This window comes from Caretta caretta, chromosome 1, assembly GCF_965140235.1.
Source record: "Caretta caretta isolate rCarCar2 chromosome 1, rCarCar1.hap1, whole genome shotgun sequence".
Taxonomy (NCBI): Eukaryota; Metazoa; Chordata; order Testudines; family Cheloniidae; genus Caretta; species Caretta caretta.
Genome location: NC_134206.1, coordinates 261,741,013 through 261,766,866, shown reverse-complemented (window position 1 = coordinate 261,766,866; position 25,854 = coordinate 261,741,013). Strand labels below are relative to the sequence as shown.

General features: G+C 42.5%; 1 protein-coding gene across 2 annotated transcripts in view; it reads left to right on the top strand.

Moving 5' to 3' along the window:
• SLC25A17 (solute carrier family 25 member 17) overlaps positions 1-25,310 on the top strand; it is a 53,826-nt gene extending 28,516 nt beyond the window's left edge. Inside the window, exons 3-9 of one of the 2 annotated variants that reach the window (XM_048834889.2) lie at positions 846-912; positions 7,623-7,693; positions 8,758-8,874; positions 10,249-10,394; positions 20,001-20,096; positions 22,483-22,565; positions 23,294-25,310. In XM_048834889.2, the coding sequence (XP_048690846.1) occupies positions 846-912; positions 7,623-7,693; positions 8,758-8,874; positions 10,249-10,394; positions 20,001-20,096; positions 22,483-22,565; positions 23,294-23,441 (728 nt within the window). In that variant the 3' untranslated portion in view covers positions 23,442-25,310. Of the gene's footprint in view, positions 1-845; positions 913-7,541; positions 7,694-8,757; positions 8,875-10,248; positions 10,395-20,000; positions 20,097-22,482; positions 22,566-23,293 lie in introns of both variants that reach the window. The other variant, XM_048834888.2, reaches the window with a different exon arrangement.
• The last annotated feature ends 544 nt before the right edge of the window (positions 25,311-25,854 follow it).

Genomic DNA, 25,854 nt, shown 5'->3' with positions numbered 1-25,854 from the left:
GAGTATTTCCTACTTATAAGCTACAGAACCAGAAGGCATCTGATATTAGGCTAAAGCTTTATTAAGAACTGGGATGAGATCATTTGACAAATATTCAGAGATGTATGCTTGAATTAGCCCCATAATACTGTACAGCAGTCCTCAGCTCTTAGAAAACGAGGCTTTTTCCCAATGCATGGTCACCTGTAAACTGGCTGTAAGAGGCAGGTTTATTCAGATCTGGGGGTCAGGGAATGTTTTTGACAGTGAAACAGGGAAGGGAGTCCCACCTCTGATTCATGGTCCAATTATCAGATCAGGAATTAACAAAAGTTAAGGGGCAGCTGCCCACGGGCACATCTCAGGGCTTCTCTCCACTTACCAGGGGATCGATGTGCGGCAATCGATCCACGGGAGTTGATTTAGCGAGTCTAGTGAAGACCCGCTAAATCGACTGCCGATTGCTTTCCTGTCGACTCCGGTATTCCACTGGAACAAGAAGCATAAGCTAAGTTGACAGGAGAGTTTCTCCCATCGACCCAGTGCGGTGTAGACACCGCGAAAGGTCGACCTAAGCTACATTATTCATGTAATTGGAGTTGCATAACTTAGATGGACTGAGCCCCATAGTGTAGACCTGCCCTTAGTGTTGTTGGGGAGGAAACAAATAAGGAGGCAGGAAACCTTAAATATCAAGTGGAAAGAGAGAGATGCTTTCAATGGTGGCTAGGGAGCTGGGAGAAAACTGAGTCATTTATGGAGAAGGCGAAATTGGCAGATTTAGAGGAGTAGAGGAATAAGGAGTTGATGATGAGTACTTTCAACTTTTAAAGTGCTAAAAATTAGATCTGTCTTTTGTCTTCCAGTTGATGAGAAACGCAAGTCCAAGACAACACACACAGTGCTACTGGAGATAATCAAAGAAGAAGGCCTGTAAGTACAGATGTTCATAATTATCTTGATAAAAGTTAACCTTCAGAAGTGCTGTGTATGTGCATCCAGTGAGCCTCCATATATCTGGATATACTAGTCTCCATATATCAGTCTCTTCATTTGTCTGGATTCTCTGAGGTGTGAGTTTCTAATCATACAGGTGCAGTCTCCTTTTAGATAACCTAGCCACCATAAATAATAGGCTGTTTTGGGATATGCTTTCCAGTCAAAGGTTCATTCTTTCTTCTCCCCCACCACCTGGAGAATCCCACAAATGGCTTTTTGGACCCAGGATGGAGAATTAGGATCCTGTGTAGCAGAAGTTAACCTTCATGTCCTTGCATAGAGCTGTGCTGTAGGAGTTGCATGCCTGCCTACAGAACCTTGTTGAAAAGTACTGACTGACAAGTAGGTGTGTGTGTAACCCTCCCTTGGAGCTCTTACTCCAAGAATTCCTGGTATTTTACACTAGAGTAGAGTTGTCAGTCCTAGCATCCTAGCCAGGTTCCAGTTTGCCTAATAACATTTTGCCTTTTTCAGACTTTACCCATGCAGTTACAATTGGTGAAACTAGGAGTTTGTCTACAGTTAAAACTCCCATTGGCATAGATAATCTACCTCCCCAAGAGGCAGTAGTTAGGTTGACTGAAGAATTCTGTCGACCTAGCGCTGTCTACACCGCTAATGGGTGTGGATTTTTCACATCCCTGACATACTTATTTTTCCAGTGTAGACCAGGCCTAGGTTAAACACTTTCCCTAGCCCCTAAAAATAGAAAAGGAGTGAAAGAGGAATCCACAGATATGGATGTCATGATTTTTGTGACCTGAGAATCATGCAGGATCAACAATAAACTGTGTGTAAGGCTCTGGGAAAGCAAATGCCAAAAAGTAAGAGTGAGCATGGGGAGAAAAAAACACTTGTAAACCAGTTGATACCATCTTTGGCTCACAGTTTTGTATTTCCATTATCTACTCTGAGGAATTTATAGAAGGTGTAAACAGCTACAGAAATCAAGGCGTCCATAATAAGAGAGAGATTTGAGGATGTAATAGTTGGATTTGAAAGACTGTAAAAATGAGACTTTGTACACTTACAGCAAAATTGAAAATCCAAGTTCTTCAAATGGTTGCACATGTCCATTTCACTTCAAGTGTGTGTGTGTGTGTGTGTGTGTGCGCATGCCAGTGCACCCAAGGCAGTAAATTTTTTCCCCATATTGATATCTGTCAGGGTGGTGCATGTGCTCTCAGCAGAGCTTCGCTGTTAGCCTAAGGTACAAAGGGCAGAGCTGCCTCAATCCTCCTCCGTTCCTTTTCACCATGATAGTTGGAATGTGTGTGCTCATCACACCTTTCCCTTTCTCTTATGAAATAATGTTTTCTAAAAATTATTATCATATATAGTTTTAGTTAGTGTACTTGCTTTTGGCAAATTTTTGCTTGGAGCTTTTTGTTGGAGCTTTTTAAGCTCTGTCCTGGGGCATGCCTAAATCCCCAGGGTTTAAGTGCTTTTCTGGCTGTAACAAGTCTATGCTAGTCAGCAATCCTCACTCCCATTGTTTAGGGTTTATGTGGAGGACATATTAGATATAGGAGCCCTGTCTGCAGGAGTTTAAGTCTAGGAAAGTAAGACTTCGACATCTCTTCATGGAAATTGCTTTATGCCTCCACTTGGAACCCAGCCACTCGGTACACAGGGGTTCAGACTTAATCCACGCAGGACTGCACTACTAGACTTGGCGGTATCCCCTTGCCAGAGGGCGTCAGAGAAAAGATGCCGCTCTCCTTCTCTGGTGCTGCACAAATGGCTGAAGAAAGCAGACAGTTCACGTTCTTCTAGCCAGAAAAGCCCTCTTTGTTCATGAGGGCTAGGACCGCAACCACATCACACAGAAAAAAGGTGGGCACTGAGGTTAGAGCTCCAGGCCCAGCTAGGCAACTCCCTGGTATCACATACCGACTAGCAATGTAGAGTTGTTGTGTCCGGCACCACCTTTGGTACCATGAAGACTGGCTGCATTGTTAAGATCTTCTTCAGCATTGAGTTAATTTTCAGTGAATGCTCTGGGGCATCTCTCCCTCTCGGTACAGATGACACCTGAGGGACTTCCTTTGCTTCTTGGTTCCAGACTCACCTTTGCTGCAAGACATTGAGGTACCGGCATTGCCCATTCATGCAATGCAAGCTTTGGTACCTGTTTCATCCTTGGTACCATGAGGGGCTACGCAGTTTTTGGTACCATTGTGGTGGAACTGGGAGGTGGTGAGGGCTAGCACCTACATAATGGAACTAGTACAAGGGTTGCTGTATGTTTCTGGCCCCCCAATGTTTTCTGTTCCCATATTATCTTGTAGAGGCCGGAGTAGGACCTGGAGGAGGGTATGGAGTGGATGTGTTGGTGCATGGGAACAGGTTTGCCTCCAGGGAGCAGGTAGCAACAACTCTTCTCTCCTCTTCTTCTTTTACATTGGCTGGGGTTAGTGTTCAGAGACCACACAGGGCTGGCTGGAAGAGATGGTCACTCATGTGAGTCCCTAGTCCAGCCCAGTCCGACCAGCCATTGCTGATAGAGATACCCAGTCCAGTGAGGGCAGGTGTGTGTGTGCCAGCCACTGAGGAACTGGCATAGGAATGGAAGTAGGAATTGCTGGGATGCCCCTTCCCATCCTGGAGCTGGCTACTCCCTCCCTCTCAGTCTTAGTAACTCCCCTTGCTTCCCTTCTTATCCCCCTCTGCTCCCCAATTCACAGCGAGCTTCTGCCTTCCAATTGATGACACTGATGGTAGGCAAAAGCTGTGCTGTTTAGCAGGGAAGACAAACAGTACCATTAGCAAGAAAGCTGCTAATGCTTCCCCTGTTACTATCTACTTCTTGTCCTTCCGGTTCCCAACGTCCTGCTGCACCGCCTGGTACTGCACCACCTTGGCTTTCTGATTATACTTACTCCTCCCTGGATTTGGAGGTGGGGTCATACACACTCATTACAGGAGATCTCAGATTTCCCTTTCTGCTGGTTGAGGTCTTGGCACTGGCATTCTCACTGGACCAGGTCCAGGGATCGGATGCTTTGGGGTTGATCTCTGATACCATATCAGATCCAGTAATGGCTTTTTTGGAATCCTCAGGGTGTCCCTCCAGACACTAGGTCGTCATCTCCGCACCTGCTACTACTAAGTCTCTGTCCAGTCACTCTATCTAGTGCCAATCCCAGTACGCAGTAAGTGGTGGAACTTAAATCTCCAGAGTCTGGCCCATGTGGTAAGAAGGTTCAGCAGGCATCAGAACAGGTTGATACTGTGATGTCGTCACTGAACACTTCCTCACCTTCTCCTGATGAAGCCACTGTCTTTGAAATGTCCTCCCTGGTTCCTGACAATTATTAGATGTATGAGGATGCTCCTTGGTTAACTCCCCGGGAAATGGACTGTTCCTTTGAAGTTAAAAACATACTTTTAAATAGCAGAAAGCCATCCACCAAATGCACTTACTTCATGAATAAGTCCCTGAGAAAATCATGGCTTTTTAAAAAAAAATCATGGCAGTGTAATGGTAACATATAGAATTTTGTGGAATATGCATGACTGTCAAACTGCTGTGATTTTTCCAACAGCAGCGAGTTGGAAATGAGCATCCATGTGCACCAGTCTTGTGCTCTGTGTGGCTCCTACCATGCGGCAGCATTTGTAGGAGGGACTCAGGAGCTGGTTTATGTGACATGCAGTAGCCAGTGCCGCTGCTACCCAGAACACACTACAAGCCATACCAATTACAAGACTGGCTTGCATGAATGCCTACTTCTACCTCTCTGCTGTTGGAAAAATAGTGATATTGGACTAATTTAGCATTTTCTGCACAGTTCATGAAATTGGAATTTTCACAGGCCCCTGGTCATGAAATGGAAAAGATTCTCTGTGTGGTCCCAGTGGAAGGGTACCCCTCCCTTGCAGGCTTCCATATATTTTCTTCTGGATTATCTGCTTCACCTAACAGAAAAGAACTCTGTCAGTTCCCTGAGAGTTCAGTTGGTGGCTGTTTCTATACTCCGTTCTCCTGTAGAAGGAAGATCTGTTTTTTCTAACCTTACTACTGTTAGATTCTTGAAAGGGTTGCACAGGCTCTTCCCATCTGTAAGAGATCCCACACCATCATAGGATCTAAAATTGGTTTTGTCAGCTTTAATGGGACCCACCCCCCCTTTAAGCCTATGACTAGTTGCTCTTTTTCTCATCTCTCAATGAAGGTAGTGTTCCTGGTGGCTATTACTTGGCTAGTAGCATAACAGAATTTCAGGCTTTAGTTGCTGATCCTCCATCTCCCATATGGTGTTCTATGAAGATAAGGTCTGCTTATATCTACATTTCTAACTAAAGTGGTGTTAGATTTTCACCTAAATCAGTCTATATACTTATCAACTTTTTTTCCAAAGCCTCACTCTCATAAAGATGAGGAAAAACTCCATACTTTGGACATCCACAGGGCATTAGCTTGTTATCTGGACAGGCCTAAGCAGTTTAGATTATTCATTTCCTTTGCTGACAGACGAAGGATCAACTCATTTCTCCTCTGAGAATTTCCTCCCGGATTTCTTCCTGCATTCTACTGTGCTATGATATCACTAAGGTTTCAACACCTGAGAGTGTTTCAGCACACTGCAAGCAGCATCAGCTGCTTTCTTAGCCATCAATGACCTTTGCAAGGCTGCAACTAAGTCATATATTCATATCTTCACCAGTCATTATGCTGTCTCCCAAGCCTCAAAAGATGATGCTAGATTTGTGAGAGTTGTGTTGCAGTCCTTGTTCAGCTAGACTCCGATACCCTCCTTGATCTCATACTGTTTGTCAGTCACCTGGAATGGACATGTTCAAACACTTGAAGAAAAAAAATGATATACCTGTTCGGTAACTTTTTCTTCGAGTTAGGTTGCATGTGTCCATTCCATGACCCACCCTCCTTTCCCCCTTCATCAGAGTCAAAAATATGGGCTGCTGGTGTGAAGGAACTTGGGGTGGGTCCACCCATTATACCTTTAGCTGGCACCACAAGCACGTGGAGGGCACATGCACTGCCCTAATGGGAAAAATCTCCCACATATTGAAGAACAACAGTTGCCAAACAGGTACATAACCGTTTTTTTCCTGGCAATGGGAAACTTATTGATTTCCATCAAGACACTTAAGAGCTCTAGATAAAGCTAACCTAGTTTTGGAGAAATGGGTGGGACAACTGGAAAAACAATAAAAGGTGCAAGATCCCAAGCATAGTGTGGGTTTCAGTTGGCAAAGGCTCCTTTCACGCTATACAAATATTTGTGGTAGTGGAATTTGTTTTTTTAAAACTGGTTTCGCTAACACAAGTTTTCTTCTTAGGCCCTTGTCTGCACCAGGAAAACACTGTTCTTAACTTGTCAAAAACTGCTTTGTCTGTTTCCTCTCATTCCCACTTTTCTCAAGTGATGTTGAAAGCAGTTTTCTGCTGGTGTGGTCTAGTTCATCTTGCTGTTGTGAATTCGATGAGACAAGTTCAACACCTGGATAAAATTCAGGACAGTAACTTGGATTTACTCTTATCACCAGGACAGGTTTGGATTGAGGGTACTGGTAACTTGAGCCACTAAAATAAACTGATTTTTCTTACTTTGATGTTTGCTGTTTTGCACTTTGGGAGGTTTCTGCTGGAAAAATATTTGTAATCAGGTCATCGGAAGTATCTCTGATTTTTATGAACCCTTTGCGGGTTTGTTTTTTTTTTAAATAGAGTATATGGTTCATATAAGGTGTATATATATTTTTCCTGAGATAGAAGGGACCAGAAACATGCAAGAGTTGGTTTTTCCTTCTCCATCTTCTCTTTCTTCCCACCAGTAACTGTACTACTGACAGTTAATCATGGAAGCCTGTAACTTTAGAAACTTAACTCTTCGTACTTTCCCAATGAAATGGGGGAATGTTGATACGTACAATTTGAAGATACACTGACTATAGATTTTCTGAGTCTGTTTCTCTTTTAACTTATACCAGCGTTTGTAACTCCACTTATTTCAGTGGAGTTACTCATGAGTGTTATCAGTATAAGGAAAGAATTGAGTGCTTTATTTTAACCAGTAATAGAGTTACGAATTATATTGAGTCAGTGTTATTGTTACTGGTTGGAAATTGTCTCAATATAATGGTAATATATATAGTGCCAGCTGTGTGAATCTTCCCCTACACACACACACACACACACACAAACAAACAAAGGAAAAATAAATAAATGCAATTTTTAAAAATTGTGTTCGCTGTCCCTGGCAAAGAGTAGATGTTGTTTTCTATCCCAAAGGTATAGTATTTCAGTAGCATATAAAAAACTCCTATATTGATGGATCTGCAAAACACTTTGGGATCCTTGTGGATGAAAGACAGTATATAACTCCTTCTTGGGTCCACAACTCTGTTCTCTGTGTATCTGTTTAACCAATGGCTTCCAGTGCTTTTTTTCTCTTTGGAGGCCTGATCTGAAGTCTGTTGAAACCAATGGAAAAATTCACATTGACTTCAGAGGGCTTTGGGTCAGATCCCAGATGCTTTCAATTTATAATGGTAGTTTTCTGACCCTTACTTTGCCTGCTGTTTTTTCTCCTCAGCCTGGCACCGTATCGAGGGTGGTTCCCTGTTATCTCCAGCCTCTGCTGCTCCAATTTTGTCTATTTTTATACGTTTAACAGTCTCAGAGCTCTCTGGGTCAAAGGCCAACATTCTACCACAGGAAAAGATTTGGTCCTGGGGTTTGTTGCAGGTAATGGAACCTATAAGGCATGATGACATAGTATGTCATAACATGAGATGCTGTGAAACGCCGATTTTTAACCGAATTACATAATGACCTCCTTGCTTTATGAAGCCCTTTGGAGGTCATGCTGGCTGGGTGTTTTGTATTTTGTATCTTATAGAGAACTGCTTCATATTATGGCTCTCTTTATTTGTCATGCATATTTACTCTAGATCTTCTACCACCCCACATTCTCTGGGGGTGTGGGTGTATATCTACACACACTTATAAAATGATTTCTGTTGAATGCTCAGACAAAAAAAGTATCTGATATTGAGCCATTTTCTCTATGTAATGTACCCCTTACCATGGTACCTAAATGCCATTATCTTCCAGGACAGATCAAAGTGGGAGTAGATTTCCTACTGATATTAGGCTTCTTTGTTAAAGATTTTTGCAACTTTGCAATATTTTGAATGACTAAATCTTCTTTAACTAGGTGTTGAATCAGTAGCTTTTACCACCATCATTGAATCATGTGGAGTAGAACTTCCAGCAGATATCTAATGGGGGAGAGGTCTGTTTCCCACCCATCCCGCCTTCCTTTGCAGGCAACAAAACTAGACTGGAAGAGTTTTAACAAAACTTGTCTGGTTTCTAAAAATTCCCAAAGCTGTAAACAACATGGCTTCTCTTATAACTGAGTCTAGCTGGATGGTAACTAATAGATATACTTTTTAACATGTTGGGCCAAATTAATCCCTGAAGTAACCCCACTGAAGACTGGTCAAGCAAATTCTAAGACAAAGAAACCTTTAATTAGTTGTTGAAAAACCCGTTGTTTTGGCTTCTGTGGCCTCATTGGAGAAACTACAGAAATAATTTTAGTTAGAAGTTGTGTAGTTATCTTTGCTGTGTGTTGGGCTTTTTTTAAATTCCTGCTATGTAGTTTTCTATACTATGTGAATTACTACTGAGTTATTTTGTACATTGAAATTAAAGAAGGAAAAAGTGTAGAAAAACACCCATTTTTTGTGTTTTACTTTTGTTAAGATTTATTTTCTTCTCCTTGTGGGGTGCTTTTGTATTAGGTGTCGTGAACGTACTCTTGACCACTCCACTCTGGGTAGTGAACACACGACTGAAACTGCAGGGAGCAAAGTTTAGAAATGAAGATATTGTACCAACCAACTACAAAGGCATTGTAGGTAAGCACCTGCTGCAGTCATTTTTCTCAGTGAATTTCATGTTTGTGAAAGATATTGGATTGATGGCTCTGAAGACCAAAGTCCCTTATCCACGGTAGCACAGGTCTCCCACCCTTCCTGTATGTGTGCACAGTGCCCATCTTTGATCCTGAAAAGGGGTCCACTTAAGGGAGGAGGGTTGTGCAGTCTTCCTGACCCATTCAGTTCTTGAACTTTTTTGTAGAAACTGACAAGGGAGCCAACTTTTGCCAGTTCTGGTTGTAGCTGTTAGGGGTATGGACACTTATTCTGCTAGGCCCACAAACTGATTTCATGTAGGTTATTGAATAGCCAATGAGGTAACTGTGGCTTCCAGTCATCACTGAACTGGACTAAAGTTTGAACTGTCAGTCTAGAAATATAAGACTTTATTTACCATCTTTAATCTCCTGAACTATCCAGTCCTCCAAACTGTCTCCATTTTTTTTAATATGCCTCAGTGCTCTATTCCTGTATAGCTCCTGTATAGTAAATATTTTGTTGGTGGAGGTAGAATATACATCCCATGATTCCTTTGTTTTTTTTTTCTTGCTGCCTGAGAACTCCAGAGAGTGACCTTATGACCGTGACCCAGTGCTGCTGACTGACTAGCAATAGCCTCTCCATGAAGATCTTGTATATTTATTTTATTGCCCTGATCCATGCTTTTGAGTGGGGGAAGAAGTCAAATATTTAAACTTTGTGGTAGCCAGCTTCTCTAAACACAATTCTTTATTACAGAAATTTCAAACTTGAACCGTTTGAAACATAGGGAATTAATTTGGATGCTGTGTACCTTGTTTTTGTAAGTGAAAAATGTCTCATGTTTAAAATGAAAACCAAAGACGTTCAAGTTCCAATTTAGCCTCTTGATTTTAGTGTTAGCAGGTGGTGACTGGGAGATGACATTCTAAGGTAGCTTCCAGTTAAATGGAACAGAGGCAGAGGGAGGTTAACTTTATGATCAGCTATGCTGCCTGTTGTTAAAATGAAACATAACCAAATAAAGCTCTGAAGAGAGCCATTTTAGATAGAAGAATCTCATGGTGACATTGGGCCTCTGTAAAAGGGGAACATCTACACAAGGAGGTAAATATAAGCTGTATGACTAGTGCCAGTTTGACCAAGAAACACCTCTGCCCCCCACTCTGTCCATCATTGTTCCTGAATTTGTTCATTAGTTTAAAAGGCAAAAGTAGAAGTGTATCACAGGGAGCAGTGGGACCAGGCTGCTGAGATGACCCATACTCAATGGACGATGATATTAAAAATGTAGAATTAATCATACCCTTTGCAATCAAAATGTCATTCTATATGTTAAGAATTCCTGTTGCTTCTCTCCACTTTCCACATCAGATGCCTTTCATCAGATAATACGGGATGAAGGAATCTTGGCTTTGTGGAATGGTACTTTCCCCTCCTTGCTGCTGGTCTTCAATCCTGCCATACAGTTCATGTTCTATGAAGGGTTTAAACGAAAGCTTTTGAAGACACGACTGCAGGTGAGAGTAATAGATTTTTGAGATCAGAAGAAACTGTTATGATTATCTAGTGCAGCGATTCTCCAACTGTGGGTAGGGACCCCAGAGTGGGTCGTGACCCTGTTTTAATGGGGTTGCCAGTGCTGGCGTTAGATTTGCTGGGGCTCGGGTCTAAAGCCAAAATCTGAGCCCCATCCCCAAGGGCTGAAGCCCTCAAGCTTCGGCGCCCCCCAGGATGGCAGGGCTTGGGCTTTCACTTTGGCTCCCCAGCCTGGGGTGATGGGGCTTGGGCTTCAGTCCCCCTTCCCGGGGTCGTGTAGTAATTTTTGTTGTCAGAAGGGGGTCAGGGTGCAATGAAGTTTGAGAAACCCTGATCTAGTGTGACCTCCTGCATAGCACAGACCATACAACCTCAACTGCTAGCTTCTTGATGAAGCCCATAACTTCTGTTTGAATTATAGTTTATCTTTTAGAGAGAGCTTCATTCCTGATTTCAAATGATGGAGAATCAACTGCATCCCTAAGGAAGTTGTTCCAGTGATTCATTCCCCTCAGTTTAAAAAAAAAAAAAATTAATTCTTATTTCTAGTCTGAATTTGTCTTGCTTTAGCTTCCAACTATTGATCTTAGTATGCCTTCTTCTGCTAGATTTAAATTCTGTCTGTTATCAGAAATCTTTTCCCTATGTGGGTACTTGTAGACCGTAATCAAGTCACGTCTTACTTTGTGTCACAGTTCAGGGCAACTGCACCTGTATTCCCCCTCTGTGGGCCATGAAGGGCACCCTCTATTAGGATCCCGGTTCCCCAGCCATCACCTCTTTTGGGTGGAGACCCATGTCTCTCTCCCTCCTGACCAGGGATTTTCCAGGCCGCACGGTTCCCTGCCTATAGTTTGAGTTTCCCAGCAAGTCAGACTGCCTAAGCAGGCCTGCTTTGCTTTCTCGCCAGAGGCTATAAGCAGCAGAATTGCCCAAAGTCATAGTGTACCACACAGCTTAAGCAAGCACCTTTATTCTTAAGGTGAAAGCATTATAGAGAAAACAAATTAAAAACAATAGAAGAATATACATATGCTAATAAGCTTACCAGAGGGAACCTCAATTCCAACAAGAGGTCTGGCAAGTGATCAGGCCTTCATATCTCACCAAGGGGTTTTCTGTGGTGACGTGTTCATAACAGCTATTAGTTCAGAACAACAATCCCCATGAATCTGTGAATCATTCCTTTATACAGTTTGGACCTCCGATATTGTCCTCAAGTAACAGATAATCAGCAGATAATGGTCCTTCCTCGTGGTGAAACTTCAAAAGGATGAGTTCTTGCTTAACCCTTGTGTGTGTATATAGGCAAACAAATTGTTTGTGTGTATATATACATATACACACGCACACACACACTATATATATATATCAGACTCTTAAGGCCGAAGTGACTGAACTGGAGGAGCTAAGGGAGACAGAGAGGTACATAGAGGAGACTTTCAGGGACACAGTAGAGTGGTCTCACCCCAGTTTGACAGCCTCTGTGCTGGATGATGGAGGATGAAAGTCTCAGATAAGGAGAGCTTCAGGCTAGAGCGGAGGGAAACCGTCCCATAGTTGGGGACTTTCAGATGACGTGCTAAAGGAGCACTCAAGGAAGAGAAGGCCATTGTGGAGAAACTAAATAAATCTTTGCATAGGTCTTCACTGCAGAGGATGTGGGGGAGATCCACACACCTGAGCCATTCTTTTTAGGTGACAGATTTGAGGAAACTGTCCCATATTGAGGTGTCAGTAGAGGTGGTTTCGGAACAAATTAATGAATAGTAATAAGCCACCAAGACCAGATGATATTCATCTAAAAGTTCTGAAAGAACTCAAATGTGAAATTGCAGAACTACGAACTCTGGTATGTAACCTATTGCTTAAATCAGCCTGTGTACCAGATCACTGGAGGGTAGGTAATGTAATGCCTATTTTTTAAAAAAGGCTCGAGATTATTCTGGCAATTACAGGCCAGTAAGACTAACTTCAGTATCTAGCAAATTGGTTGAAACTACAGTAAAAAACAGAATTGTCAAGACACATATATGAACATGATATGTTGCGGAATAGTCAACATGGCTTTTGTAAAGGGAAAAATCATGTCTCACCAATCTGTGAGAATTCTTTGAGGGAGTCAGCAAGCATGTGGACAAAGGTGAGCCAGTTGATATAGTGTACTTGGACTTTCAGAAAGTCTTTGACAGGGTCCCACACCAAAGGCTCTTAAGCAAAGTAAGCAGTCATGGGCCAAGAGGGAAGGTCCTCTCATGGTTCAGTACTGGTTAAAAGACAGGAAACAAGGGGTAGGAAGAAATGATCAGTTTTTACAGCAGAGAGGAGTAACTACCAGGGTCCCTGTAGTGAGGGGGATTGGCTGCCCTCAGGCCCGGAGGGGGAGGGGGCCCTCACTTTGCATCCTGGTGGGCGGAGCCATGCTATGCTCAACCCTCCCGCTGGAAGTTCAGAGGGCAGGACTGGAAGTACAAAAGGCAGGCCGGAGAACTCAGTTGCGGCCCAGCTGCTGGAGGAGCCAGATGCCTCCTGTGAGCTCCCGAGCTGGAGGCTGCCACAGACCCCGAGGAAGCTGAGGACTAGCCAGGACCATTTTTAGACCTGTACAGAGAGGAGCTCCAAGCCCTGACAGAGGCCCTCTTCCTGGACAACCCTCTACAGAGCCAGGTGCGCCCTGAGGGGGAGTTAGGAAGTGGCCCAGGGGTAGCCGACTCCTGTCTGGCTGCAACACTGCCAGTGAGTGAGTCAGCGTATTGCGGTCTGCCACTGCTAGGGCCCTGGGCCAGAACGCAGTGGAGTGGGTGGGCCTGTGTCCCCCCTGCCACCCCAATCCGTGGGTGGCAGTCTCCCCCTCTCTTAGGCAAGAAGCCTGCGCTTGTTTGCACTCCGCTAGAGTTAGGAGGCCTGATTGTTTTGTGGCTCAGCCTGAGTGCAGGCCTAAGCTCTCAGACTCTTTGTTGCCCCGCCCTGACCAGGAACTGGGCTCTGTAATTGTGTTTGTCATTTGGCCCTGATCACGGACCTGCACTGAGGTCTCCCATTGCCCCGCTGATCCCCACTCCAGGCGACCTCCCAGAGACATAGTGAGGTGGATTGGCCACCCACAGACCCGAATGGTGAGGGGCCATTCCCCCCAACGGACTACAGTCCCCAAAGGATCTGTACTGAGACCTTTGCTGTTAAACATCCATAAATGATCTGGAAAAAGGGGTAAACAGTGAAGTGGCAAAATTTGCCACTTTAAAACAAACAAAATTTATGAAATTACTCAAGGTACTTAAGTCCAAAACTGACTGTGATGACTTACAACGGGATCTCACTTGACTAAATGACAAAATGGCAGATGAAATTCAGTGTTAAGTGCAAAGTAATGCACATTGGAAAACATACTCCCAACTGTACCTACAAAATGATGGGGTCTATATTAGCTGTTCTCACTCCTGAAAGAGATCTCAGTGTCATTGTGGATAGTTCTTTGGAAACATCCGCTCAGTACGCAGCAGTGGTCAAAAAAAGCTAACAATGTTAGGAACTGTTAGGAAAGGGATAGATAATAAAACAGAAAATATCATAATGCCACTGTATAAATCCATGGTACACCCACACTTCGAATACTGTGTGTAGTTTTCATCCCATCTCAAAAAGGTATATTAGAATTGGAAAAAGTATAGAAACAGGCAACAAAAATGATTAAGGGTATGGAACAGCTTCCATATGAGGAGAGATTAAAGAGTGTGACTTTTCAGCTTGGAAAAGAGAGGACTAGGAGAGGACATGATAGAGGTCTATAAAATCATGAAGGGTGTAGAGAAAATAAGTAGGGAAGTGTTATCCACCTCTTCACATGACACAAGAACATAGGGGGTCACCCAATTAAATTAATAGGCAGCAGGTTTAAAACAAACGAAAGGAAGTACTGTACTTTTTCACACAAAGCACAGTCAGTCTGTGGAATTGCTTGCCATGGGATGTTTTGAACACCAAAAATATAATATATATAAATATAAATATACCCCATGCTCCAGGTGTCCCTAAACCTCCAACTTGCCAGAAGCATCTGGCACTGTCCACTAAGAGAGGATACTGGGGTAGATGGATCATTAGTCTGACTTACCATGGTCATTCTTATGTTCTTATGTGTTCACCTTTCCCAGAAATGTCCTGGGAAACCCACTTAATTTTAAAAGTTCACTTATCTGACACTTGTGTAAAAGAGACTTTTGAAGCTCATAACAATTTCTAACGTTTACATTAGTCATGTCTCTCCCTTTAGAGATGTTAATACAAATTCCACAACATTACATAAACATTTGTATTTTTAATAGAATGAACTCATAAGATATTTAAACTTAATTTAATAAGGTTTAGCTTTTTTCAGTATGGTTTGTCCAGGATATCACTGGAAATTGCCATATCTGTCATACCCTTCTCTTGGATAAATTAAATATATCGAGCTTCTTAAATCTTTCTATGAGGCATATATTCTAGACTTCAAATCATTCTTGTAGCTTTTTTCTGAACCCTTTTCAATTTTTTAACATCCTTTTTGAAGTGTGGACACCAGAAGTGGACAGAGTATTCCAGGAATGGTCTCACCAATGCTGTATATGATGCCACCTTTCTACTCCTACTTGCTATTCCCCTACTTATGCATCCCAGGATCGTATTTGCCCTCTTAGTGACAACATTGCCCTGGGAGCTCATGTTCATTTGGTTATCTACAATTACATCTAAGCCCTTTTCACTGTCACTACATTCTAGGATACTGTCTCGCATCTTGTAAGTGCAACCTACATTTGTCATTCTTAGATATCTGTCCTTGCATTTTAGGACCGACAAGGTGGGTGGGATAATATTTTTTATTGGATTAAGTTCTGTTGGTGAAAGAGACAAATGTTTAAGCTTTCCAGAGATCTTCTTCAGGTCTGGAAAAGATAACCGTGTCATAGATAAATACAAGATGGGACAGATGAAGTGTAAGAGGTTAACACATGTTGCAAGAAACCACTTAAAATGAAGTGGGCAATTAACACCTCTGCAGTCACAGAACAGAGGAGAGTTAGTAGATTACAAATGGTTGTAGACTACAAATTGTTGTAATGAACCATAAAATTAGACTCTGCTGAAACCATGCGTTTTACTGTCTAGCAGAGTTATGAATTTAAATTCCTGTGCTTGTCTTTTGAAGGTGTTGTGCAGGTTTCCTTTGAGGACAAGGACTGATAGGTTAGATACAGAGTGATCACTCTGTGAAAAATGTTCGCCCGTAGGTGATAGGTTTTTTTTGGCTGTTATCATTTTTTTATGTGAGTTCATTCAACAGCATAGTGATTATATGGTTTCACCAACGTAGTTGTTGCTGGTACATCAAATGTGAAGCCCAAAAACTTATCTGTTTCACCAACAGAGAGGTTGGTCCAATAAAAGATAATATCTCACCAACCTTGTCTATTTCATATTTTGGGACCAACATGGCTACAACACTGCAACCTTGCATTTTAATATAGCCAAATGCATGTTGTTCACATGAGCCTATCTTACTAAGCAATCCAGACTCAACTGCATGACTCACCTATTTCCATCATTATTTACTACTACACCGATTTTGTGTCATCTGCAAATTTTACCAGCATTGATTTTATATTTCCTTCCAGATCATTGACAGAGATACTGAATAGCATTGAACCAAGAACAGATTCCCCCAAGGCCCCACTAGAAATCCCCCGAGGAGGATGATTCCCCATTTGCAATTACTTTTTATGACCTATTTAATTCATTTAATATAGGCTACATTGATTTTTGTATAGAGCTAATTTTTTATCAGAATGTCATCCAGGACTAAATCAGTGCCTTATGGAAGTCCAAGTATATTATGTCAATACAATTATCTTTTATCAACCAAACTTGTAAGCTCATCAAAAAACAGTACCAAGTTTGTTTGACAAGACCTATTTTCCATAAAACCCTGTTGATTGGCATTCACTGTGCTTCCTTTTTTAAATTATCTACAGATCGTATCCCATATCAACCTTCCCACCTTTTGCCTGGGAGTGATGTCAGACTATCCAGCCTATACCTGGGTCATCACATTTACTCTTTTTTTAAATATTGGCAGAACATTTCCTTTTTCCCAGTTCTCTGGAGCTTCCCCAGTATTCCAAGATTTGTTAAAAATCAACATCAGTGGTTCAGATCCAACATCAGTGGTCTTTGGTCCAATTCTTTTAATACCCTTAGATACAAATTATCTGGTCCTTCCAGTTTTAAAATGCTTAACTTTAATAGTTGTGCTTTAAAATTTTCCATAGATATTGATGGAATAGAAAGTATTTCCTTATCTCTGTAAGATATGAATACATCAGCCTGCTTCATTCCAAATACAGAACAGAAATATTTATTGATTACTTCTGCCTTTTCTGCATTGCTATTGACAATTTTACCATCCTTATCTATTATTGCAGTGGTTCTCAATCTTTTGTACTGCTGACCTCTTTCACACAGCAAGCCTCTGAGTGCGACTGTGGCAGTTCAATGATGAGACAGAACACAGCTTTATGCAAGAAAGCAGGCTGGTCAGCTGAGATGGGCGTTCTCTGTCCCCCCGCCTTCCACCTTCTCCTTTTATTATATTTCTCCCCCTAAGCATTACACACTGCTACACAAAGGAATGTGTGACGTTAATTCATATACTTAGTTACCATCCCCTATCTACTACAATCCTGGTTCTCAGGCCTTGAGCCCAGGCTAAGAAAGCCTCCCACAATTGCTGTCCAAACAATCAAGTTCTCATGGTTCATATCTAGCCCTTGTCCTTGGATAGAGCAATGTGTGCATTGCTTCTACGAAACAGTCAGGGGGTGCCCCGCCTGCTTCCAGGTGGACTAGCTAAACATTAACCCTTCATGCGACCCCTCCTTATAAATTAAAAACACTTTTTAATGTATATAACACCATTATAAATGCGGGAGCAAAGCGGGGCTTGGGGTAGAGTATGACAGCTCACAACCCCCCATGTAATAACCTCGTGACCCCCGAGGGGTCCCGACCCCCAGTTTGAGAACCCCTGCACTATTGGATCTATACCATTGTTAGGATTTTATTTGTTCCTGAAAAATTTAAAGAATTCCTTATTGTCCTTAATCCTACTGACCATAATTTTTTTTTTTTACCTTTATTTTCCCTTGTCAACTATCTGCATTTCCTAACTGCTGATTTATACTCATTGCTATCCACTTCCCCATTTTTCCATTTGTTATAGATATTCTTTTTTATTTTGATACTTTCATTTACTCTTTTTACTAGGATTTCTTTTCACACAAGAAGCCTTCTTATGTGTGTGATGGGATCCCCAGGGTGCAGCCTGGGACTGTGGGACCGCTGTGCCCCCTTAACTCTCCAGCCTGATCTGTCTCTCACAATGCTTTGCTGTTGCCTCCAGGCACCATTATCACTCAGCACAACCGCATATGCAGCCCCACACCCAGCTAGATTGCATGAGTGCTCCCAGAGCCACTCATGAATCACACAAAGAAAGGCACCAGCCAGAGCCCCCCAGCTCCCAGCTTTGTACCTCAGGAATATACCGTCTTGCACTGTTTACGATGAGCAGTGCAAATTTATTAATTGGTTCCCCACTTCATCAATGGAAAGTGGATATACACTAGCCTTTGCAAACCTGAGCAGATTTACCACACGCTTCAGGCAAACTCACAGGTAAAGATAAACAGTTAAACCAATTTATTGACTACAAAAGATAGATTTTAAGTGATAGGCAAAAAGTCAGAGTTAGTTACCCAAAGAAAAGAAAATATAAGCACGTAGTCTAAACTCTCAACCCTATTAGACTGGGCAACATCTAGATTGTAGTTTTTCTGACCCCTGGATACTGCAGTCCTTAGTATACAGGTTTGTCCTTTAAACCTGGGCCAGTCTCCTCTGTTGGAGTGTCCAGTCTTCTGAGTCTCTTTGTTGCTTGCAGCATAGATGGGGGCAGGAGAAAGGCAAAGCATGTGGCCAATGTGTTCTGTTTTATACCCTTAGTCCATGTACTTGGAGAATACAAGTCCAGGCATGTCTGGTGAGCATTGCTGAGTCACAAGGTGAAGCAATACCCCGATGTGTCTCCTGTCATTGAATTGTAACTCCTCTGCTGGAAAATGGCTGGTGATATCTGTTCAGCATCTGTTGGTTACCTCTTTTCTTATCATTGTCTCCTTTGAGCTAGTATCTAGGTGCTTCCCAAACCCACAGCATATTTTAGTGAAAACCATATAACACAATTCTTATAATTTCGTATGCATTGATGATATACATATTTAGATAGAACAATGGCTTCCAGCAGATCATAACCTTTCCCCTGATACCATACATGGCATGCTTTACATGCAAGATCACAATTATATATAAACGAGATATATGGGGATTACAGAACGCTCCAGCAAAGTATAGACTGTCACAATGTGATTGGAGATTTGTGGGTTTCCTAGGCATTTAAAAAAGCATTCTTAAATAACTCTCCATTATCACTTTTATTTTTATGTTTAAATGTTTCCTCCCACTCAGTTTTTCTCATGTTTGTTTTTTTTTTGGCACTGGGAATTTGTTCATTTTTAGAGCACCAAGTACATATATATTACTGGTCAGGACTACATTCTGTTTGCACACAACAAATAAAATTAGTGTTTGATCACTTCCATCTGAGCAACCATCAGTTTTTAGTTCAATGATCAGTTCATTTTTATTGGTTAGACTGAAGTCCAACAGTGCAACCAACTTGGGGTAATTCTATATGTTCGACACACTGTTTTTTTAGTGCTAGAAAGTTACCATCTATAATTTTTAGAACTCAAGGATGCTTTACGAATGGCAGCATGAGACCTCTAACATATGTTTCCATGATGGAAATAACCCTTGATAACTCAGTGTTTCTAGACATTAACGCTTGGCTTGACAAAGCTCTGGCTGGGATGATTTAGTTGGTGTTGGTCCTGCTTTGAGCAGGGGGTTGGACTAGATGACCTCCTGAGGTCTCTTCCAACCCTAATACTCGAGGATTACAGATAGATGTTTATGGATCTGCTCATCCTATACCCTTATCTGCTTTAATGGCCTGTAACAGACCTCCACCAGTACCTCATCTTGTGATTCATCAGACCATTGAACCATAAGCAGTTCAGATCCTGTTCCTCTCAATTGTCCATAACTTTAAAGCTCGTAATGGTATCTTTCATGTAGAGTGCCATCCCCCTCCCCTTCTACCCACTCTTTTTGCTAAATAGGGTGTATCCAGTGTCTTTAAAACATTCCAGTCATGTGGCTCCTCCCACTGGGTTTCAGTAATAGCAATTATACGAAAGGAGAAATGAGATATGCAAGAGGTTGTTGTAAATCCTCTCTCTAACTGTGCAGATTTATTTATAGTTTTGACCCTGAAACAGGAGAAGTGTCAGAAATTCCATGAAGTCCACTAGGGATTTTGCTATTGATTTTATGTGGAAAGCTCTCAGACGTTATGGTGATAGGTATAAAACTGTAACATCTGATCTGTTTCTTCATGCAAGTAATATTTTCCTTACACTGTTGAACAGCTTACCTCTTTGGATGCATTCGTCATTGGTGCAGTAGCTAAGGCAGTTGCCACCACCATCACCTACCCCATGCAGACAGTACAATCAATTTTGCGGGTGAGTATTAGTTATACTGAAAATAGGTCCATCTAATTCCAAGCGAAGGCAGCTCTGCCTCTGGAGGCCACTACTGTGCAACCCAAGACCTCTCTATTCAAGAGTCCTTGCTGGACAGACTTCTCTTATCTTGCTGATTGTGTTGAAGGTCATTGGCAGGTCTTACCATTTGTAAGGGCCTAGACTTGGGCTTTTTTGTTGCCTTGCCAAAGGAGCCTGCCGGAACTTCAGTAGGGATAGGGAAGTCTCATAAGCAGGTAATAGTAATTACAATATAGCACATTTATGTAGTGTCTTCCACAAAAACTCTTGAGGCACCTTACAATTTAAAGGCTGCATAAAATGTGGATTTAAAGGCTGCATAAAATGTGGATTCTGAATATAAATAGAAAATAGGTTCCATAAACACAGAAAATAAAATTTAAAGACTAAATACTAAAGACCAAGTGATGGAAGGTAAACTAAAAAAGTAAATAATATACATAAGGTTTGCTTTATTTAGTCAAACCACTACTTGCTTTCAGTGGTGGCCAATATTTGACGCATCAGAGGAAAGTGAACTCACATATAATGCACCTAGCTCAAGGGTGGCCAACCTGAGCCTGAGAAGGAGCCAGAATTTACCAATGTACATTGCCAAAGAGCCACAGTAATACATCAGCAGCCTTCCCCCCGCCCCCAGCGCCTCCCACCCACCAGCAGCCCCGCTGATCAATGCTTCCCCCTCCTTCCCCGCACCTCCTGATAAGCTCTTTCGTGTCGTGCAAGAGGCTCAAGAGAGGGAGGAGCAAGGGCCTAGCAGGCTTAGGGGAGGGAGTGGGGAGGGGTGGAGTGGGGGCAGGGCCAATAGTTGAGTCACAGGTCGGCCACCCCTGACCTAGCCAATTGCCCAGTGCTGTACTCTAATTAGAGTGGTGAGGGAATCGCTCAGTCCTGATCCTTGGAAGCAGTCAATACATCCTGCAGCATGTAATATGAATACCTTTATTTTAGCTTGGGTAGCTATACATGTTGACATTGGTGTAGTATTACAATAGAGATAAAATTTTTAGTAACTATTCAAAGTCATATCTGCTTACTTTAATACTAAGTACTTAGCACTGTAGAGCCAAGTGTGGTAGAATTAGTTGGATGTTTGCATGGAGCATGGATCATCAATAACACTCTGTGTTTGTCACGGAGGTAATGGAAGTCACAGATTCCGTGACTTCCTGTGACCTCTGTGACTTCTGCAGCAGCCAGTGTGGCTGACTCTAGGACCGCCCAAGCAGCTGGACCTGGAGCCACTCGGGCGGCCCTTGGGACAGCTACACGAGCCACTGCTGGAGTGGTTTTTGCAGCCAGCCCCTCGGGCAGCCTCACAGCCAGCCGTACCAACCGATGGCCTGGGCAGCTGGCCCCAGAGACCACCCGAGCAGCGGCCGATGCAGCTGGCCCTGAGGACCGCCTGAGCAGCAGTCCCGGGGCAGCAGGAGTAGACGTTGTGATTCCGGGGCGGCCGGAGCAGTGGGGCTCCTCTCTTCCCTCCCTCCCTACCCCCCAGCCGTGGCCAGAGCAGCAGTAAGCCCCGCCCCCCCCCCCCCCGGGCTCCATCCCCCTGGCACCTGGTGTCATGGGGTCCCCTGGGGCTCTCCCCCTGCAGCTGGTGTTCCAGGCTCCCGTCCCCCCACAGCGCCCCCTCCCCCCAAAAGAAAGATTCAATCAGAGGTATTTATGGTATAAATCATGGACAGGTAATGGGCTGTGACCTGTCCATGACTTTTACTAATAATACCCTTGATTAAATCTTAGCCTTAATCATCAGTACAGTTGTAAATGAGGTTCCAGTTCTAGCACTAAATTCTGCCCTTGCTTACACCTGTGTAATTGCACTGAAGTTAATGGCTTTGCATAAAGTGAATCTTTAACTCAGTGATGCACAAGCCAGAAAGAACTCGGCTTGAATTTCGGATCCCAGATTGATTTTTGCAGGACTGGTGATTAGAAAAATAATCTTGAAAATGAGAATTGTTTTACAGGGAGTCAGTGAAACATAATAGCATTGTATATTTCTGTGTTTATGACTGGAGTGGAACTGGAGTTTAAAATCAATAAGATTTCACCTGTAGCAAACAATGTTTTAATGCTAGAGGTATGATATCAAATAAACTAGGTCAGTAAAAGCTTTGGCCACACTCTTCTGCACTGATTGCAACCTTTTGACAGCACAAGCTGGAAGACATGAAAATAGATGTAGGATAATCAATCCTAGAAGTTATCTTAGAATTTAGTAGCCTCTCCGCATTTTACCTGTTCATTAGGGTTCTTGGTCTGTCAGTGAGGTTTATGGTTAGGAGGAAATAATCCCAATAAATTGTTAACACTGTTTCTTTCCTTTCCCTTTCAGTTTGGACGTCACAGATTGAACCCTGAAAACCGGACACTAGGCAGTCTTAAGAATGTTCTCTATCTTCTTCGACAGAGAGTAAGGTGAGCTTTCTAGTTCCTGTCTTAATGACGCATATACTCCCACAAAAGAATGGGCTTTTAACATATTGGCAGTTAATATTGCTGGGCCTGACCATTATTTATTTTCACCCACTTGAACTAGTAACCCAGTTCCACTTGTCGACTATTGCAAAACAGGGATGGGAGAGCAAGTAACACTTTCAAATTAAATATCTGCATGTTGTTCAGAGTGAGGTGATTATATAGATAGCAATTTAGCCTCTCCTCTGGAAAAGAGTTAAGTTTCCTGCATAGAATGCTTACCCTTCTCTATTGAGCCCATATGTTTAAAATCTAAGTAGCTGAGGAGACTGGGAATAGGATAAGGAATCCTAATTCTGTGTCTGTAATTTAACTTCTAACTCTAATTAATAATAGGTCAGTGCTGCTCTAAGGCTGTTAGTTAGTTGGCCAATAAGTCTGACAGGCAAGTGTTTACATCGTAACTGGCTTCTTTGCTGACAATCTCTGCATAGAGGCCAAAAGTTGACTATGCCACGGAAACTGACTTACTCTCCTCAACAAAATATGAAGTATTCTGGTGGGGTAAAGCGTGTGAGAAACTTGTTCGGTTTCCCATGTTTTGTCACTCTTCTAGGGATAGAGGAAGAGCTTCAGCATGCAGAACTGTCAGTGCAGGCAGCATTTCTCATTAGTGCTGTAATTTGCTTAGAGAAAACTTCACATTTGTCAAACCTGTTTCTTCTTAGGCGTTTTGGATTGGTGGGACTCTACAAAGGCCTTGAAGCAAAGCTCCTGCAGACCGTCCTCACTGCCGCACTCATGTTCCTAGTCTATGAAAAACTGACTGCTGCTACCTTCACAGTCATGGGATTAAAGCATTCACAGAAGCACTGAGAAAGTGATCTGTGCAGCACAATGAGCATGGAAATAAACTGGGGGTCTGGAGAGGGAGGTCCAATATCTGAGGAAAGGCTGGGTAGCAAAGAATTCTCTGTCTAAGGTCACCTTTTTCTCCATTAGTTTCCATTCTTATTGTCTGTCTCGGAAGCTGCGTGAGGAGAAGTTTAGAGTGAAGTCCAGTAGGATTTGCTGCCAGCTGTCTTTGTGGTGGCTTGTTCACTGTATTGACATTTTGCGACCCAATTGTGTTAAGAAATTAAATGGAAAAGATTATTTTAGCACCTGAAATTAAGATTTGTTAATTACTGGAGTGGTTTGGTTGGCTCTTTTAGGGGGAGGGAGTACTTTTACTGCACTTAATTTGCCTTTTTTTTCAACTTGCCCTCAGCCATTCTCCTCCCTGTACTAGCTATCGGTAGCTCCCTGTCAGGTGTTCATCTCACCTGGTATTTGGTTCATTAAAATAGTTCATGCAGAACCGGGTTTCTGGCATAGTTTCCATTTAATTTCTGATATTTTTTTTCTGGTGGAGCATGACTGGATGTTATTCCAAATATCTATCAGAAGATGAGACTTGTGAGAAACTAGAATGCTCATTTCCCAGGGCTGAGTGTGCTGTCCCTCGGAACCACCCTCCCCCCGCCAGTGAACTTGGAACTAGATTGGCCAGTAACTGAATATAGGGATTTCCATACTGCAGCAGGCATTTATTCTGTCTAGTCTGGTACTCTAGCTCCTTCCCTCCTGAAACTAATTGTTGGTTCATTTAATCCAGTACTGTGCCTCAAACAGGGACCAACGCCACGTACCTCAGAGAGGAGAGTAAGTCCCTTCTATAGCACAACTAATTGTAAGTGTTGTTTTTCTTCCTGGCCTCTGGAGGTGGTCAGTTTGTGCCATGAAGCATGAAATGAGATAATTGTTGTCCCAGCTAGTGTAACTGCACGTGCTCTTCTTACTTATTTTTATTGTTGTATAGTCTTAGTTCATGAAATTCTGTTAAGTCCCATTATAGCCTTTGCCATGCTTGCAGCAGTATCATTTTAACATGTGATCTCATAATCCAGGTAAAATCATGCTGGGTCAGTAGCTGAATAGCAAAGACTTCTGGGGAAAAGTCAGGTACTGCAGGAAGTAGCATTTAGTAAATGGCACTTTTTTGAGGCATTACTGATCCCATCCCTGTAGTGTTGGGGAATGCTGGTCTACCATCTTATGGATGAGAGTGAAAATTGAGGCCTTGACGCCTAGCACTCTTTGTGAGAGTAGTAGAGTAAATCCAGCCCAAATTCTGACATGGATAATTCTATCTGCCTAGTTAAATTCTCCCTTCAATTATAAGTGGATAATTTTTCAGTGGGACAACATCTTAATAAAGATTGTCTCATGAACTACCTCTCCTTCCATTCGTGATTGCAGGGACCACTTCCACTCCAATTTGCATTTATAGTACATCCCTCTGATAATTACTGCAATTGCTTACATAGGCAGGTGATATTAGTGAGGTATTTAATATTTTAAGCTTCTTTCAATGCAATTTAGTTGCTGGAATCAAGGAGAAGAACCAGCACCGTGTGATCTGTTACTCGCTGTAGACCACCTGTTAGTGTTTAATGGACCACTAGTGATCCACAGGTTAGAGTTTGAGAACTGCTATCTTCACTTCCTGTATTAAATGATGGAGTAGTATTGCTGTGCATTGCTAAACTGTTGTTGTGGCACATCCCAGAACTGGCTGTACTTTAGTGGTATACAGAGACATTCATATATTCAGTATTTGTATAGCAGGGAGTTTGTATAGTGCTTTGGAATTCACTTATCTGAAAGTTGCAGTGTGGCCTAGGTAATAAAATTAAAACCAGATAGTGCTCTCCAGTCAATAACTCCTTCTTACACATACTTAACAAGAGCAGGACACTGCTTTCATTTTCCTAACAGGTAAGTCAAATAAACAAACCAAGCTCTTCAATCTGGTGCACATACTGCAAGGGAAAAGGAGCAAGGTGTACTTCAGCCTGCCCAATAGCAATATGGCTTGCTCCATTTGACGGCTGCCAGCACAGGAGCATGTCTCATTTCTCCCTTTTGAAGGAAACTAGAGTCAGTTGCTGATCCCACTCTACTTCCTTGCTGATTCCTGCAGTAAAGGCTAGTATCTCTGATCTATTTATAGTAAACCAGATGAACCTTTTTCATTGTATATTCACCTCAACACATGCTTCTGCAGATAAATGCTAAAAATAGCAGTGCAGATCTTCAGGCTCAGGCTGGAGCCTAGACTCTGAGATCCATCCCTCTTCCTGGGTTTCTGAGCTTGGGCTCCAGCCCAAGCCCAAACATCTACACTGCTATTTTTAGCCCCTGTAGTGTGAGCCATATGAGCCCGGGTCAGTTAACCCTGGCTCTG